This window comes from Erpetoichthys calabaricus, chromosome 2, assembly GCF_900747795.2.
Source record: "Erpetoichthys calabaricus chromosome 2, fErpCal1.3, whole genome shotgun sequence".
Classification (NCBI taxonomy): Eukaryota; Metazoa; Chordata; class Cladistia; order Polypteriformes; family Polypteridae; genus Erpetoichthys; species Erpetoichthys calabaricus.
In genome coordinates this window covers 42,900,842-42,920,358 of record NC_041395.2, presented here as the reverse complement: position 1 = coordinate 42,920,358, position 19,517 = coordinate 42,900,842, and the positions used below count along the sequence as shown (strand labels likewise).

Genomic DNA, 19,517 nt, shown 5'->3' with positions numbered 1-19,517 from the left:
TGAGTAGTCTGGACTTTGCCTTTTGGGGCATAGTGATGGCTAGGTCAGCCTATCTACTCTTAAAGTGTGTAACTAAAGAGCTATTAAAGTACAAGAACAGTTGATGTATTAAAAATCTTCAATCCTTACCAAATTCCTGTTCCAGTTCATTTAGTTCTGAAAATGAAACAGAAGTTTAGCTACAGTTATTATTCACTTCAAGGGGTAAGTTCACTCTTTTGACACAATAATTTATTCTTCTCTTTGTTGCTTCTGATTACACACAAAATGTTTTATAACTGCTGGTCAGATTTGTAAAGATATGTACTCCTTATCATTGATATTACAGGTTGAAAAAGTTCAGAAATGTTAAAGTAAAAAAATAAAACTATAGAACATCCTGTCTGTGTCACCGTGCATCTTCTTTGGCCTCCTTGTTTCATGCTTGCAGACGACAGGAAAACATAGCACATTGTTGTGTTAAAATACCAGACAGACAAAATAACCTGATGAAAAAATAAGTGCTTAACAGATAACTCACCCATACTGGAAAATACCCAATGTACATTTAAAAAATTACACAACACACAATGACTTAATTTTTAAGAATTTAAATAATGTATGAGGAAAATGAAAACATACTGATGCCTGCTGTACAAGGACTATTGTAGCTAAGAGAGTGAGTCGGGTGTGCATCAATCCACAAGTTATTTCTTCTTTTTATGGACCAATGGGAGCAAAACAATTCTCTGCTTAGCTTAAAGCAATACTCTAGTCAACCACTGCCCCTTAGGCACAGCCTGTGCCACCCTGTTCTTTAATTCACCCCTGAGTAGCATTCCAATCTATTGTTTGGTAAATGTTAAAAACACTCTGGAAGATACAACTGTTTCCTTACTGTTGAACTATTTAATTAGACTATACACAAACAGCACATAAGCAAATTGGTAGCGTTATTTCTTTCCAAGTGTGTGATATTATATATATTTTTTTTTTTTGAAAGACCAGTTGCATGTTATTAGTAGTTACAAAATCATTATGTGTATTTTGATTAACATGTTTGGAGGTACTAGCTTTCGAAAAATTAAATTTTTTAACTGAATTTACTACACTTTGACACAATTTTATCTAGGTATATTTACCTCTTTTTAAGGTAGTCTTTTCTTCATGTAATTTATCTAAAAACACATAAAGATACAAAACAATATGTGTAGTATGTATATCTGTGATAATTATATACTGCAAATGTAAACAATGAATCAAATATAAAACTGAAATGTGTATACTTACCATTTTGTGCATTTAACTTGGCAGTTTCTTTAATTAAATTCTCTAAAAATAGATATACATTAAAAGTAATTATTTATATAATTACCTATTGAGAATGTACACAATGAATTGAATAAAAATGAAATGCTTTGCATTATGATAATTCTGTTCCATAATTTTTAGAAAAAACATGACATATACCAAAGGTATATACAGAAGGTTCACTTTTTAAATTAAATTTCTTAAACAAAAAGTGGAAGAGCACCTATACTTTGTAGCTAGTCCTGTATGACCAATATTGTTATTCTTTCTTTACTACACTCATTTACTTGATGTGAAAACAATACATTCCAGTAGCTGACATGAAAGTGCAAAGTTAACAAGCAACCAGAGAGAGTGCACCACAAGGACTGAATGATGAACTGGAAATGTAGTAAAAATTCTGTTAATTAAGGGTTGATAGGGTCTGAATAAGCTTTTAGGTTTGCAAAGAACAGAGCAGAGCCGAAAGGTTATCCTTCAGGTCAAAGTCAAGGTCTTTTTATTGCCCCATGTACAATGCACAGCAACATTCTTGCCACATATTAGCATAATAGCCCTTGCAGACACAATAATCAACATAAAACATCATAATAGAAAAGCTTAAACTTCTCTAATTTTACTAATAATAATTATTATTTTAATTAATAATTTTAATAATAATTAAAGTGAGTAACACTAAACACAACATTATGTACTCTAGAATCACAGAAGATGTGACACTTGATTTGATCAGTTGATTACAGTTTTATTGCGTGTCACAATTGAGCAGCCTTATTATCTGTGGGTAGAAACTGTTCTTAAAACTCAGTGTTCTGGTTGGTGTTAATAATTTTAAAATGCTTGCCTGATATGGAAGGAGGAGAAAATGTTCTAGTATGGTGCAGGGTGACAGGGATCCATTATGGTTCGTTTCGCCTTTCCCAGACAGCACTTACCAAATAAGTCCTGCAGAGATGGTATCTGTGTACCAGTGATGATCTGCCCTGTGTATGTCACCTTCGGCAATTCCTTGTGATCCTTAGCTGAACTGCTGCCATACCAGCACACCATGCAACCTGTCACAATGGGCTCTAGAGTATCTTTATAAAATTTGATGAAGGCTGCTGGAGACATTCAGGCCTTCGTCAAACATGTGAGAAAATAAAGTCACTGATGAGCCTTTTTGATGACTGCTGTGCTGTGTTCTGTCCACCTAAGATCATTGATGATGGTAACCCCCAGGAGTTTAAAACTGTTGACTCTTTCCACAGCCTTGCTCCCCAAGTAAATGAGGGTGTGATTTACCTGCAGTTTCCTGAAACCAGTTATCATCCCCTTAGTGTTCCTGACATTCAGAAAGAGGTTATTGTCCTACTCTGAAAGGAGCCTAATCTCTTTTTGATAGGCAAACTCATCTTTATAGCTTATTGGATCTACTGTATATCTGGCCATACAGTTTACAAAGGCCAGTTGAGGTGTAGGTTATTTGTTTTCTTTTTACTTATTTGCTTTATTTTTGCACAGTACAATGAAACTAGTCATTTTTCATCTTCTGTGTTTCTTTGACCATCTTTGGATTTACAGATGACTTGAGAGCATCTTCAACAGGGTTCTATATATTTTCTTCAAACCACTTAACTTAACCTAATTTAGGGTCACTAAGTACAACTGTCACAGTATTATGCACAGATGATTCTTTTTTTATTTTTAAAGTATATTTAATTGTTTGATTAGGTAGAATTGCACTTTGTGGTGTGCTTTATTTTTTTCTTTGATTAAGCACTTATTTAATTGATTTCACTCATTATGCGCTGTTCAATTGGTTGAGTGTTTTTACATAATTTGTAATTATATTTAATTGGGTGGGGACAGGAGTGAAGTGGATGCAAAAAAGGAGGGATTCTTTGGGGCAGAGGTAAAGATGGAAGGTTGCCAGATTTGGTTCAATGAGAGGAAATGAAAGGAAAAGATTAGAAGTGAAAAAAAAAATAGAGAGAGAAATGGTCGCAGGACTTTGTAGAAGAGGTGGGAGTGGCAGAGGGTTGGTACCAAGTGGTTTGTGAACTGAAACTTTTGTGGTTTTCTTTGTGGGAGCATGAAGCCACCAGTCTAAAAATGAAGTGTTATTAAATTCTGGACAGTGTCAAATTTATGGAAATTAAATTCATGGACAGTGGCAAAAATGGCACCTCATTCGATCGAGAACTGTCAGCTTTGATTCCGTTGTTTAGATGTTTCCTTCATTTTATGTTGCAGTTTTGTCCTGGAGAGGAGTACAGTTTTTGAGTGGAATATTAGAGTGGGCGGCACGGTGGCGCAGTGGGTAGCGCTGCTGCCTCGCAGTTGGGAGAGCTGGGGACCTGGGTTCGCTTCCCGGTTCCTCCCTGCGTGGAGTTTGCATGTTCTCCCCGTGTCTGCGTGGGTTTCCTCTGGGCGCTCCGGTTTCCTCCCACAGTCCAAAGACATGCAGGTTAGGTGGATTGGCGATTCTAAATTGGCCCTAGTGTGTGCTTGGTGTGTGGGTGTGTTTGTGTGTGTCCTGCGGTGGGTTGGCACCCTGCCCAGGATTATTTCCTTCCTTGTGCCCTGTGTTGGCTGGGATTGGCTCCAGCAGACCCCCGTGACCCTGTGTTCGGATTCAGCGGGTTGGAAAATGGATGGATGGATGGATATTAGAGTGGGCGGCACGGTGGCGCAGTGGGTAGCGCTGCTGCCTCGCAGTTGGGAGAGCTGGGGACCTGGGTTCGCTTCCCGGTTCCTCCCTGCGTGGAGTTTGCATGTTCTCCCCGTGTTTGCGTGGGTTTCCTCCGGGCGCTCCGGTTTCCTCCCACAGTCCAAAGACATGCAGGTTAGGTGGATTGGCGATTCTAAATTGGCCCTAGTGTGTGCTTGGTGTGTGGGTGTGTTTGTGTGTGTCCTGCGGTGGGTTGGCACCCTGCCCGGGATTGGTTCCTGCCTTGTGCCCTCTGTTGGCTGGGATTGGCTCCAGCAGACCCCCGTGACCCTGTGTTCGGATTCAGCGGGTTGGACAATGGATGGATGGATATTAGAGTGGGTCTTTAGGAATCTCTGATGACTGAAGGATCAGGCTAAAGACTCCAGGGGTGATTGTTGTTTTTGGGACAACACAGTTACACAAAAAAGAGAAGTAAATGGAGGTTTTGCCTGATGGTTTTTAATCATATGATTGTTTTAAATAAATGTTATAAATGGTTTGATCGGGCCATTTCAGTATTATTGTTTGTGCCTATCTTTGGGTCCCTGATTTTGCACCAAAGAGGTTATAATAGGGTGAAGAAACTTTGTTTTGCTTCAGGGTCCTAGTGCCCATAACCTTATTAGGTGGCTTAGTTGGGACTGTCCCTGTTAGGTAGCTTAAGAATCGTCTGCCCTCCACAGCCTCTTGCCATCAGGACACAAATATAGGAGAATTCAGAAATTTCTGTTGAACTCTCAAAGAGATTTTGGCATCTTTCATACAAACCTCTTAAATTTGTAATGTTGCACATGCAGATATGGCGAGCCTTCTACATGAACTATATTAAGTGGATCCCTAGATTGTAATAGGGGAGTGGAATATTTATTTATAAAGCCTATGTTTCCCTATTTTGAACCGGATGTCACTTCTGGTCAGTGAGGATAAAAGTGAAGAACAAGCAGCAGGAGTTGACATTTGACCAACATAGCACAAGATGTACAAGATGGGTCACAGTAGAATATAGGCACAAGGCAAAGGGTGCACACTGTCGCAGCATGTCAGCCCCAGAACTGGATGTGTCAAACTGTTTTAAGGTCCTTGAAGAGCTGGACAGTGAGCACGGAAACTCTAAGGTGGTAGGCAGGCATGGGGAGCCTCAACAGGCCACCTCAAAACCAGTGCCCACAAAGTGAGATGTTGTGATTGCAGGGGACTCGATCTTTAGGGGGACTGAAGTGCTTTGTTTGCTCCTCAGACAGAGAGTCTCATACAGTGTGTTGCCTTCAGGGTGCACAGGTGGGAGACCTCCCTGGAAGGGCAGATAAGCTCTTGATCAGTATAGCAGAAGAATCCAGAAGTCATTGGAACAAATGTCATACATAAGGGCATGCTGTCAGTTCTGCAGTCCAAATTTTAAGAATTTGGTGCCAAGCTGATGAGCAGACCGGACAGCAGGGTAGTTTCTTTTTAAAGTTTTATTTGTTCCATGCGCTAGTCCTGGTAAGACTGAGCAATTTGAAGCTTAATGTGTGGCTCATATCTTGGTATGGGGTAGGAGAGTATAGGGACTCCTTGTGGAACAAATGGGACCTGTTCCACTGTAACTGATTACATGTAGTCGAAGATTGTTTAAACTAAGGAATGGGAAAGAGGAGGTGCATGGAGTTTAGGACAGGCCATGATAGGATATTAATGGTGTAAAAACAGATATGCATAGTAACACATTCTATCCCAGAATTTAACAGCAAAAGTAAAATAAGTAACATATTAAAAATAAGTTGCATTAACGCTAGAAGTATCAAAAATAAAACAAGTGAGTTGGACTTGTATGTATCTGAGCATAATTATGATGTTATAGCAATAACAGAAACCTGGCTAAAAAACAGATGGAGATGAATATAACACAGAGAGGTATGTATTTTTTTCAGAATTTAAATGCATGTGTTCTACAGCTGGATGAAGAGTAACAACTTTGTGAGGATGTCTGGATTCATCTGAAAAGATAGATGCCTTATTTTAGGAGTGTGCTATATACTCCCCACTGCAGACAGCAATTTCAATGTACATCTTTTTGGTAATATTAAAAAGGCAAATTTACAGGGGATATTATAGTCATGGGGAACATTAACTATCCAATTATTAACTGGCTAACTTTGCAGACAGTGGAGTACAAGAGCAGGAGCCTGTCTAGATTTAGGATTTTGCAATAACCAGGGCAGAACTGAGGGTGTAGAAGAGACTGTACCATTAGGATCAAGTGACCCTAATGGAATTAAGCATTAAATAAGTTACTCTTGATTGCAGGCAATTTTTAAGCCTCTAATAGCTATAGAAAAAGCTATAGAAAAAAGACAAAATGTGGCTTAATTTCAGATGCTATGCTCACATGGCTATACAGGAGAGGGAAAACAGGAACTTCAGCTGGTGATGTGTCAGCACAGACATTTCAGAATCTAAGAATGTTCATGCTTGTACAGAGCCTTACAGATATCTAAGTGTATTTTAAAATTCCTACTAAAATACACAAGCATCTAAGGCAATGATGCAAACATTGAAGAAATGTGTCTAAAATAATTTTTTTTTGGTTAAGATTCTTGCGGGTGTTCACTAAGCATTTGCAGTAACAGAGCAAGCTGAATACGGGCGCGTAAATTGTGTGAAATAGAAAGCGATTTACTGTGCTGACTTTCTTTGCACTTGATGTAACTCAAACACCTGAAATCAGAATGTGCTGATCAACAAAACTTTTACCGTATGGACAGAAAAATCATGAGTGAGTAACATTTCAGTTTATTTTTCAGGTGCCTGCTTTTCGTTGACAATAATCCACCTGCCACTTCACACAGGAGAAATCCTTTCTGAAAATAAAACAGCACTGATCAAGAGACTGACGGTCATCATACAAGATCAGCATATTGCTGCTGACCAATCACTTTTGCTTTAAAAAAGTTGTTTAACAACGTAGCAATGCAAACCTTTTTGTAATTATTCTATATTTATTAATTTATCTTTTTTTAGTATATAGTCACAGCTCAAAATACATGATATTGTGAAAATAATCCAGTAGCAGAATTATGTTTTATTATTGTTCCCCTTTTTCAATTTCCCTCTCTCTCTCTCTCTGTGTCAAAATAGATAGTTGAAATATAATATTCCTTTTGTTTTTAACATTAGCCATATCATTCATATTGCATACCAGGGATTTTTTACTGCCTTGAATCCTGATAGTGCTGGGGTAGGCTCCAGGTTTCCCACCATCCTGCTCTGGATAGATAGGTTTAGATAATGTATATATTGTTCCTAATCTCAGATGCTGTTTCTGTTGTTTTATGCCTGTCCGTACACCTATTACCTACTCTTGCTCTGCTCATTAAGGGTTTACTGTTCTTATGCATGGGCTGTTCAAGTCTCACTGCCCCTAACCTTAACACTAAATGCTTGTTTTTCTTGGTTTCCCTCAGTAGAGCCAGGTGGAATCTGCAAACTGATTCCAAGCCTAAGTGTCCTGTTGTTCCTAATCCCCCATGATTTTCATGATCACACCTAGCAGAACACAGTAGAATCTATTTTCTGATTTTTGATATCTTTTCAGGTTTGCAGGTTAGGGCCATCTTAATGCAAGGGCATGCTGGGCAGTTGCCTGGGGTCCCCACAAGCTTAGGGGCCCCATGCTAATCTATGTATGTTGTAAATAAATACTATACTATACTAAGCTATAAATAATTGTTATTGTATTACAAGTGGACATTGGCATTCACCTCTGATTTAGTATCACGGTCACCTCTGCAACCTCATGTGAATGTATGTGTACGTCACTTCAGCTCAGTTCTCTGCAAAGGAATTTCACAAATGTTTGTGTTGAACACATGATTAATAATAAATAATTCATAGTAATTTCATACTGTGTTATATTGTTTAAACATTTGTGTTGATTAATCTTTGCTGTACAGCATTTTTAATATTTAAACACTGATTTTGTTGGAAGTATCAATAAAATAAATATATGTTTCATTTTATCAACCATTTACATTTTTATTCCTGTGAGTGGTTGTGTAGGTAGGGGCCCCAGTGCACTGCTTTGCCCGGGGGCCTGTAATGCTGTTAAGACGGCCCTGCTGCAGGTGGCAAAATTCTGTCTATAAATTGTATGTGCCTGAGATGGAATCAGAGAATATATGGCTGGAAGAAAATAAAAAGTCCAGTATGGGAGTTTTTTGAATGCAATATTGAAGGCAGTCATTATAAGCACATTGTCTTTGAGCGAGATATGTTGTGTGGTATAGACATTTACAGTAAAAAAACAAAAAACCCTCAAATCTTAAAATTCACCTAAATTTCATTAGAAATTGGCCTGTTCTGGGCAATAAAAGGAAGAGATAAAAAGTGCCAACAATCAGAGCACATTTGTTCAGCATAAATGACATAGAAAATATTTTAAAAATAATAAAATTGTTCATTTTCAGCACCTGGTTTTGATTCTGCTTGTTTTTATCAGGCAAAAACAAAAACAGATAGTAAACCATATACTGTAATGTAGTAAGCTCCCACTAACATATCCAAATCCATTAAGTCCACAATTCTGTCTTGATTGTGACACAAAACTAAACTCCATAGTAGCTCTTTAACCATACCATAATTACTAAAACAAAAACTGAAAATAATAGATATAAAAATAAAATATAAATGTCTTTGCAAAATAAAAACTAAATTAAAACTAAAAATACACAATGAAGGAAAACTAAAACTAAACTGAATTTCCAAGTAAGGTCAGAAAAATATAGAATAGAAATAAAAACTAATACAAAAAGGCAAAACTATAATACCTTTGGTGTGATGGGTGTTTGTTTTATATGTATTGATGTTTTCATGGACATTTTTGAAATGCACCGATAGCTCACAGTGTGCCTGCTCACTGATGACCACTACAGTCCTGAACTAGACATGCAGATGAGTCTGAAATCAAGCCTTTGTTCTGGGATCTGGTTTATGGTTAAGAGTTTTCACCACTACTATTCTTGAAAAACTCAATTAAACATTTTACAGTTTAATAAGAGTATGGGATAGCTCAAAGGTAAACATATAAAGTAAGAAAGAAACAGGTTATTTGAACTCTAAAATAGAGGAAAATGGGGGAAAGCAAGAAGGAAGATCTTTATGACCATGATCAAAAGGTTTTTAAATTATTCTAAACAAGACAACAAACTGATGACAGACATATTAGAAAAAAAAACTATTAAAAAAACTGCTAAACTAGTTATGAGATATAAAAACGAAGGATATATATTCAGACATTAAGTGTGGAGCCAGGGAGAGAGATGTGAAGAAAGTGCATACCTTTGAAAAGTAACAGGCATACTAGTACTCTCTGTTTTATAAGATCTCTCCACCTTTGCTAATAAAAATTGTTTGGATCCTAAGTTGAATGTATTTTTTAAAGAAAAGCTTTCCACATCATAATCCCACTTCTTTGGCTCCTACTGAACTACAAAAATAATTTTCAATCACTTTTTTTTTCTTTCTGTTGCTTAACATTTCCATTTGCTTACTGCTGCCTTCCCTTTTCTTGACAGATGCTGCTTATAATGAGTAGTATACCCTAATGAGCATATCTGTGACCTATATTAGCTGCTATTTTTCTGCTTTCCCAAGGAAATTATGACCAATGTAAATACTGTATAAGCAAGCAGGATTCTTATCTGAGACCTGACATTAAACAGTTTTCATTGTCAAAATGTACAGTATTCTACAGTAATGACAGAAGTCAAACACAAAATAAAATTTTAAATGTAATGCTTACCATTCTGACTTCTTTGTTCGTCACATTCTGCAAATGTAGCACACACATCTCAGTTAGTCTTACAGATGTCAAAGTGCTTTGATGTCAAGTATCTTACAAGGGAAGGTAAATCTCTAGAAGAACACTTTTATTTTACAATTTGTTGTATACACAACCTTTGATTTTTGCCACAAAAACCAGGTAACACTGTGCCTAATAATTGAAGATAAAATTTTATTGTATCCCTGCCGGCAACATAACGTGAATGAGATAAAGCAAGACATGGGAAAGTGATATATGCATGCTTACCTCTTTTCAGGTTAGTATTTTTTTCCTTTGATTTCTCTACAATAAAGAATATTTATTTTTTGTGGTCATTATAGTGAGAATTATCTTCTATACACGAGTGTATATAACGAGTATATATATAACGAGTGAATAGAAAATGAAACTGAAATGCTTACCATGTTCTTTCTTGTGTTCTTCAAATGGTAAAAATGCAGAATAAAAACAAATGGTTATCTTCAGTTCGCAAATTTTATATTTCACATATATTAACATTAAGTAAGTGTTTCTCCTTAAGAGTAACTTTCATTAATAGGAATTATATAATGTTTGTTAAAGACTTAACAGATTATTAGTTAATGTACATTTATTGTAAATTAATTTATTGGTAACACTTTAGAAATCTTTTATTAATAAGTGACTAAAAACATATAATGCCTCTTTGCTAATCATTTATTTATTAGTTGTAGATCTTATTGCAGTATCTACTATAAAACTAAACTATTTACTCATTGCAAAGGTTTAACAATGAAAGTTAGAGTTATTATAAAGTGTTACCAAAGCATTTAGGAGACATACCAAATTCTAATAAATCTCTCAGTAACAAATGTTGATAATTATAAGATGATAACAGTAGCCTAAAAGCACAGTCCTATATATGCAATATAATAATTAATATTTTGTATATACAGTATACAATACAACATTTTGAAAATCATATTTTGAGAGAACATCTTTAAAATAAACTGTATTTTAGCCAAAATATATTATGAATATTTTGCACGAGTACAATGGAGCAAGTCATCATAACGGTAAGATTAGTACCTCACAATTGAAACATCAGTGGATTATCTCATTTCATAGAAAGAAGGTCATATTTGAAAAGTGGAGTTTCAAACAAGTTCATTTCCCCTTTACACTGTAACCTAGATATACCTAGAAGAACCAAGAACAATGGCACACTTGGACAAAAGGTATTAACAATTACTAAGGATGACGAATTCATGAATATATTTGAGAGTTCTGTGCATTTATATGGGCTTGCTGCTCAAAGGTGTATATAGCTCAGCTAGGTGTCTGCCATAGCTGGAAGCATCAATACTTGGAATTCAAGGAACCTGCTAATAAACTGAAATAGGGAAAAGTTCATAGGTTTTCCATTATATATATATCCATGTAACCTAACACAACTCAGAAAAGAACTTTCCATGGGCAAGCAATAGCTATCTGAGAAAACAAAATCCAGGAGATTCATTAGCACCTCCTTCAACTGTGACTTGGCATAGCGTGGCATGGGGTTTGAGTTTGTGATGAACTCATTTTTTTAAATTTATTTTTTCTATATCTTATATGACCACTTTTATACATATCTATACCCATTTAAATTGCTATTACAGAAAAAAGGGTTTACTTTAGCTTCACTTAAAAGATGGTGTAGCTTCATATGATAAGTTCCACAGTCTATATAGGATGATTTACTGCTTGTTAACTGTCTTTCATATCTTGGTATACTAGCTATGCTACCTTCTAAGATGGCTTGAAATCTAAGTAATCAACATAAACCGCATAATGTAGCATGCAATGCATATGTTTCTGTTATATGCCATTTGCTATGGGATTTGTAAAAGCAGTGTTAATGTTTATGATGTGCCATCTATTGGAATGAAGATGCAATGCATTTTATTACTAAAAACATTTGTGATACATAATGTTTTAGAATGACTGAGACATAGCAAACAGAAGGACACAGAGGCAGACACAGACATTTATCCTTTTATTAAGGTGGATATGAGCCTAAAAATCTCTTTTATCATCATTGTTATTGGTATTATGTATTTATTTAGCAGACACCATTATCTAGGGCAAAGCAAGTTATAATATCACTGATTGTGTGCAGGAGTGCCTTTCATTTTATCTCATGTTTTGTAATGTACGTACTATCTATCACCTGAAAGAAAGATTCTCCAAGTTGCTTGTAATGTACTAAACTTAACTGCAATCCTATCAGGCTTACATACTAAGAGGCCAATCATCACACACAGAAGGACCCTGAGGTCTGCTTCCCACACTATTTGATTAAATAAAGGAATTGTGGGTTGAGCCAAGCCACCTTGGAGCAATGAACACATTTGACCAGCACGTATTAGTTGCATAATAATTAAATGAAAGTGGTTTCTGTTTGCAAAAGCAAATTCATTCTGTGTTGGTGTCAAAAGTACATAGCCACATAACAACACTGCACTACAACCATGATAAAAACACCACAAAACTGCAAAACTGTTTATTATTAGGTTGTCCAATATTTACAACTCCAATCTGATAAAAACAATTGTCCACAATAAGCCAAAAATGTTAAAAGAACCTGACTATAATTAGAGCTGTTAATTAATCATTTTTAACATGTGAGAATAATATGTTAAAAAATTCTGCTACTAAAATTTTTAATGCAACCTATAATTTGACATTGCCTCACACGTAATGAAGCAGTGGAAAATGAATCCAAGTCTTGTTAATAAAGTAGTAGTAGCAGGTCACTGTCTCTTGATCATTTCCTGACTTGTTTCTTGATAATGAACATCATTCACACCATTCATCAGTTATAATATGGGATTTCCCCATATAGGAACATAAAATGCTGTGTACCATATTGAATTAATAAGGCACATGATTTGTCCAGTATTTTCATACACTTTTTTTTCAAAGTGTAGAGAATAACATGAGAAAATTTAAAATCAAACCAGTTATACCAGTGCATTGCATCCTTGCGATTATGTTGGCCAATCTTTAAAAAATAGTGGAACATTCAGAATAAGACAAAACACGCAGTGATGTCTGTTAATGCAAGTCTGCATGTGAAATGTAGGAGGCTATCGAGATAAAGGTCTCAGTGGGAGACAATGTCAGTGGCTCAGTCCTGTCCCTAGAGACAAATACGCTTGCTGTGGAGCTTTTTCGGTCCCCATGGAGGAATATCTGACCTGAAACAGCACAGTGCAGGTGCTACCCATGACAATGCAGCTTAACAGCAGATGACACAAACTGGAATTGCATGGTTCCTTATACCTCACTCAGACTTCCTCTGAGTCAGACGTGGTATTTTATTCTTCAATTAATTGTGTGTTACCTACTACAGCCTACAATCTAGCCTATATTAGCATATATTACACTGTAAGCAATAAAACTAGGCAATAATCAGTGCAAATTGATCATGTTAATATTTCAATCTCGTTGAGCTAAGGATTAGGATAGATAGAATTATTTTATATGTATTTGCTTAACAGATGCATTTATCCAAATCAACTTACAAAGAAGGTAAACATAATCGAGTAACATCAATAAGGGGACTATTTTGAACAAGTATAGTAAGACAGGTTATAAAAGTTGATCACCACAAGTGAAAAGCTATACTAGCATAACAGAAAATTATCAATTAATAATATGAAACATATCCACAAAGAAAAAAACATTCATTAACAATCTGACAGATATTCTCAGAAGAGCAGAGTTTTCAGTCCCTTCTTAAACATACTGAGAGGGTTAGCACTATTAGATGGAGATGGACAACTTGTTTCACCAACTAGGAGCTGTATATGAAAAAAGTCCGGATAGAGATTTGATACCACACAGAGTTGGCATCATTGTTCACTGGCAGATTTGAGTGGACAAGAAGAAACAGCCTCTTACCATTGTCCACATATATGACTACACAGATGCTGACCCTTTGACTACACTGTAGGCAAGCATCAAAGATATGGACTTAATGTTTGCTGCTACAGGGAGCTAATGTAGCAACCTGAAGAGAGAGGTGACATCTCCCCTTCCTGGCTGGATGAATAAAAGATGGGCTGCTGGATTTTGAACCATCTGCAGTGGTTTGATGGCACATGTGGGATCTCCTGCAAGTAGTGAATTGCAGTAATCCATGAAAAGGCCAAAGCCTGGACCAGAAGTTGTGCTGCATACTCAGTTAGATAAGGTCTGATTTTGAGGATGTTATACATCATAAATCATAAATGATACATTCTGTGACAATGTGCAATTGAATACACCTATATAAATAACATTATAAATACTGTGCATATTTAGATTTTTTTTCAGCCTGTCTTTTGCTATTTTAAAGCTTAATCTACACACATTTTTAATCTAATGACTCCTATCCAGGTAACACCTGCAAAGTTGACTTGTTTGTACCATGCAGTTAAGCACAACATGAGCTATAACAGTGCTGATTGTGCACAAAGGCTGAAAAGCTGTTTTTTAGTATTTATTTGATTTTATAATTGTTCATGTTTTGGTATGTTATCATGCAATATAGCAGTTCAGACAATAAATACTATTTTTCCCAAATATTACAGCTACCCCTGCAGGGTGTGTGTGTGTGTGTGTGTGTGGGGGGGGGGGGGGGTTCTGTTACATAATATGCATAGGCAGGTGATTATTAAAATTGTTTTTTAAGTAGAAATCACCAAGTTATTTCTGCTTTAGAGAAAAATATTAATATACTTGAAAGAAATACAAAAAAACAAACAGAAGCCTAAAGTATAATATATGTCCATAATAGCTGTCCTACACGCCAATTTGTTTTTTCAGCCATTCTCTTCTTTTTTTGCATTCAATCCGTCTCTTTTTCAAAGTGGGTAAACCTGGGTATTGCCTCCGTGGGGACTTGTTTCAAGATTTTACAATGTTCCACTCTGTAAAATCTAGGTTTCTATTCCTTTCATCTTCTTCTTTTTTAGTTGTCAGGTAAGGCCAGTCCTTAAAACAAGTGGGATTTAACTTTCTTGTTCATCATTTTCTTTCTTCTCTGTCCTCCTTTATACCCTTTGCAGATCTTTTTTTCCCTAGAAAAGCTGTATCAACCCCTTACATTTTTTCATGCAAAGCCTCATTCAAATAAATTCTTGTATGTTCTAGTTGGCTCCATGACCTTCCACATAACCTCCCCACACTTTGTGCAGATAATTGTTGTATTTGGCAAAAAAAAAAATTACATCTGCATCAACAAACTGCTGTATATCTACAGTAGAGAAAGGGTTCCTGTGAGAAATGTTCAACTTCAGGAAAGGATGGGCTTTTCCCAAAGGCACGGCTGTCAAAAGTTTTCCATCACTTCATTAAATAGACATTCAGCCAGTCATGTGTCTTAACAGTTCATTGGAATTAATTTAAGAATGTACTGTATATGATGTGTAATATCTTCATAGCCACGTTTAGCCTTAAGTTAATGCTAATGCTATGGTGAAATGTTCAGGGCTATTTCTAGAAGGGTGTATTTATGTTATTATGTTTCTGCAAAATCTTTACATAATTATGCAAAGTAATGAAGGACGACCTAGGTATGATCTCCCAAGGTGAAACTGTGGGTTTCATGACATCTAAAGGGTGTGCCTCTTTGTCCTTTTGTTTGTATCATTTGGCAGCAAATGGAACTTTTAATTTTATGGCCACACATTGACCCATTGGATGACCTTGATCTCTGACTAACTTGAGTTTTTCATGATATATAAGGAGAAGCATTCAAATGCCAAAGAGAAGTTAAGTGTTTTAAAATTCCAGAATGCTGTCTATACTGTATGTGTCTGAGTTTTGATTCCCTACAATAACCTGGAGGAAGTCGAAAAGGAAGCCATCACCTAAAAACAAGATGACCAGCAATCTGGAAACCCAGTTTATGTGCCTCTTCTGTAACAACAAGAAGTCCCGTGATGTCAAAATGGAACGCTCAAGAAAAATGGGGATTATCTCCTGTAGCATGTGCGTAGAAGAATTCCAGACACCCATAGCTTATCTTTTGAAGCCTGTGGATGTGTACAGTGATTGGACAGAGATCCCTGTTAAGCCACCAACCAGTAGACTGCTGTGTGTTTGGTAGGTGATCTTTATGTGGATGTAGAGCTCACGTGTACCTCATCTGAGGACGTGGGATCACCGTGTGCCCCCTCTAACTATTTATTAGTGTTGAATTGTGAATAATTGTGTTTTCATCTTTGCATTTGTTTTAATTATTATAATAATAAAGAGATATGATTGAAAAAAGCATTTCTAGTATCCCTTATTTTGCCTTTATATAAATTTGAATTTGCTATTATTAAATTGTCAATTATTGATTATCTGCCTGCTAATTAATGCTGAAAAGGTGTGGCCCCTTTTACTGTGGACCTATGCTGGAATTCATAATATTCACATTTGGTAAGTATGCTTTAATAAAGACTTTGAGAATTACATGTAATACACATTACTTTAACTAGCCTCTGATGTTATATTCCGAAGCACAAACTAAAGAATGGCACCAAGTGTCTGAGGTTACATATGAAATCTTATTTATGTAACACACGCTAAGATAGCTACTGAGCCCCTGAAGTTTTATTATAGAGCATATGCTAGTTTAAAAGCATTAACCTCTGGGTTTACTGGTAAAAGTGACTATTTCATATTGCTTTCAAGGTGTATATAAACCTGGGCTTTACAAATGATAGTAAGTCAAGCTAACTCAGTTATTAAAGTAACTGATAACTGATTTATATCAAAGATAAAATTAAAATCTTTTAGACCAAAAGCAATACTTTGGAGTCAGATAAATGGTCCATGCTTCAATTCCATTGTTGACGTGAGGCTATGATTAAACTGGGTGAGTTGAAACTTAATATGTGTCTAAACTCATAAGCAGGGAAAAATGTCCATGCTGGCATAGAATACCACTTTTAGAAACATGACATCCTCATGAAAAAATTCCCACCCTCAGCATACTTTATTGAATATGTTACATGTATAAACTACTCTCTGTGGCCATTTTGGAATGGGTCTTTCTCCAAGATCTCCCCATAAGTGTTCCTCTTACAATGCTTATGGCACCTTTCTCTAAGTGCTCCATGACTGTCCCTGGTCTTTTGATATGGGACTCATATTGACAAATATTTCTTCATTTCTGGCCACTAACTTCCTTCTTTTGACAAACATTGTTGTTCTAGTAAATTTCTCCTGTATTTTTCTTTTGTATCTCCAGAAGAGAGTTTTACCTTTAGGTACTATTGTGGCTAAACATGCTTTGGACTTTCACTGATGGGCTCCCAGTTCCCTCTCTCAATCTTTCTGGAAATCCTGGTTTTATAGTCTAATGTTTCTTGAGCTTTCTGCCATTAAAATTATTTGCACTTCTGTGGATAACATGAAAAGTACCCTTTTATGGTTGAACAAATACTGATTTTTGCCTTAAAATAGTTTGTCTGAGGTGAATACAATATTCCTTTCCTGATTTCTCCACCATCCTGAGAGAGGCCTAAAGCTCATATACTTCACTCTCTCATGGGGTATGGTGATTTGTGGAGGTGTAAAGTATCAGTAGGGATAATTCTTCTGTGTTTTTATGTTGTGCTTTTTATAATTTTCCAAAATACTAGTGTTTGTCAGTTTTCATAAATCTAATTTTACATTAAAAAATGTTCACAATAAACAGAATTCAAAGGATGTGTTCCAGTAGCCTCAGAAATTACACTCCGCACAATTCCTGGGGAAGCCTGTGATGGGCTAGTGGATGGAAGATTCCATCCAATAGCTGAAGAGGGAGCAATGTCGAAATGATGTCCTGGCCAAGGAATAGTGCACCGACTCTTTGTTCTTATATAGATACCTGAGGTTTGTGAAAGTTGTGCTAATAAATGTGGTATTATGTTGAGACTGTTTAGTATAAGTGTTGAGCTCTACCTTACCTGTTCAAGAATTTTGTGGATATGAAAAAGTGCAGCTGAAGTGTGGAAGGTTTCTAGATTGAGAACTTAAGAGTTATATCTCTTTTGTTTTCCTCTTGGCTTTATTAGACTGGTTTCTGGGGCATGCTGGGACAGATTGGAGCTGATGAAATGCAGCTAGGAAAAGAATTAGCATTTCCAAATTTGAGGTCATGGTTGTCCCGTGAGAGGCTTGTTCTCAGCTGATAATGAGTTAACAGCTCCCCCAAGTTGTATTTAAGAGTGAATGTAGAGGTAGCTTAATGTGAGACTGACCAACAATCAGTGTAGCAGCAGTAGTGTTAAATTATAGTTACATCTGTGCATGTTAATTTAGCAAGAACTAAGTTCATGGACAGAGCAGAAATTTTTCCAGAAGAGACTACATTCCCATTTTCCAATATAGTCACAGGCTCTGTGTAGTGACTTATATATCAGATAATTATTAGATGCAGCTGTGCAAAATTACTGAGCTCACTCTGCAACTCTGCATCAGTGTTTCCCAACTACAGATACCCCCCAGAACTGTGGCAACAGGCTTTCATCCACCATTTTTTTCTTTGAATTTGAACTAGGAAATTTCATAAAGCAAAATCTGTTTTTTTTTAATAAGCAGAAATTAGCATGCATAAAAATAACATTTTGCTTTTTAGTGTTTTGAACTTTTTATTTTTGGTTATTTATGACATTTAGCAATAAGCACACAAAGTGAGTAATACTAAAACATCTGCCTGTTATCCTTCAGTGTAGCTTACTCTAGTGTCTAACATGTTTGTCATTGATTTTTGGAATTTGGATACAATTAGGACAGTAAACACCACAGAAAAAGTTCATTAAAAAGAAAATGGCCGAGTTTATGGTGAAAAAATACAAATATTTCTTAATTTCCTATAAATATTTAACAAAATGTTAGGTTTATAAGAGAATAAATAAAAATAAATTAAACAATGAAATCAAGTACAAGATAAAAATGACTCCCTGCTTATTAAACTGATTTGAATTAAAACATTAAACCACTGGGGGACCTCCCAGGAATGAACTTTGAAACCACTGCTCCACAGGACAAAATAGAGAGCTTAACAATAGAGGATGACTTTGGAGTTAAACCGCTGCTTCATCAAAGTTAGAGGAGCTAGTTGAGGCAATTTAGGCTTGTAGGTTGGATACCTCCTCAATTATTCCCTCAGGAGTTATTACAAGGCACACCCCACCTTGAAAAGACCTAGGAGCAGACCGAGGACACACTGGAGGGGTTATATATCTTGACTGTCCTGGATGCATCTGGGAATTTCCCAAGAAGAGCTGGAGAAATTAGTTGGGGAGGCCTTGTCAGTCTAGCTTAGTGGGGTATAACTGCATTCCTCATCAGGAAAAATGTAATGAAAATGAGAAATTCAGTAGAATATATGGCACTGACAAAAGAATATATTTCAAAGGTTGTTGAAAGTGACTTACTCAAAGTAGGAAACTGTACGCCTATGTCCATTTGACATTACAGGTTTGATGTCAATTGTCTACTTTACTTAAATTGCAGACTAAAATTTTTAGGGTGTAATGACACCCGAGATTATATTAGACAGCCCTGGCTGAGTAGTTTGATAAATATGGAGAGAGAAAAATATTGATAGAACTGAGTACTGAAATATTTTTATTTGCAAAATATCATCACAACACTAATGGCTATCATTGAAATGTATTATTTTGTGCCATGTACAAGTGTGGAAATTTGAGCAGTGAAAATTAAGAGTTAGGATTTATAAAA

General features: G+C 36.1%; 1 protein-coding gene and 1 long non-coding RNA gene across 2 annotated transcripts in view; one reads left to right on the top strand and one right to left on the bottom strand.

Annotated features, from left to right (window-relative positions):
• LOC114645139 (E3 ubiquitin-protein ligase TRIM39-like) overlaps positions 1-19,517 on the bottom strand; it is a 220,174-nt gene that overhangs the window by 179,777 nt on the left and 20,880 nt on the right. The window contains exons 4-9 of the mRNA XM_051922355.1: positions 10,208-10,225; positions 10,053-10,088; positions 9,765-9,791; positions 1,270-1,311; positions 1,122-1,157; positions 130-156 (exon numbers count right to left, since the gene is read on the bottom strand). Of these exons, the coding sequence (XP_051778315.1) occupies positions 130-156; positions 1,122-1,157; positions 1,270-1,311; positions 9,765-9,791; positions 10,053-10,088; positions 10,208-10,225 (186 nt within the window). The remainder of the gene's footprint in view (positions 1-129; positions 157-1,121; positions 1,158-1,269; positions 1,312-9,764; positions 9,792-10,052; positions 10,089-10,207; positions 10,226-19,517) is intronic.
• LOC127526569 (uncharacterized) lies at positions 1,336-9,728 on the top strand. The gene is made up of 3 exons (XR_007934061.1): positions 1,336-3,580; positions 4,333-4,471; positions 5,620-9,728. It is a non-coding gene; the product is annotated as an uncharacterized LOC127526569 (long non-coding RNA).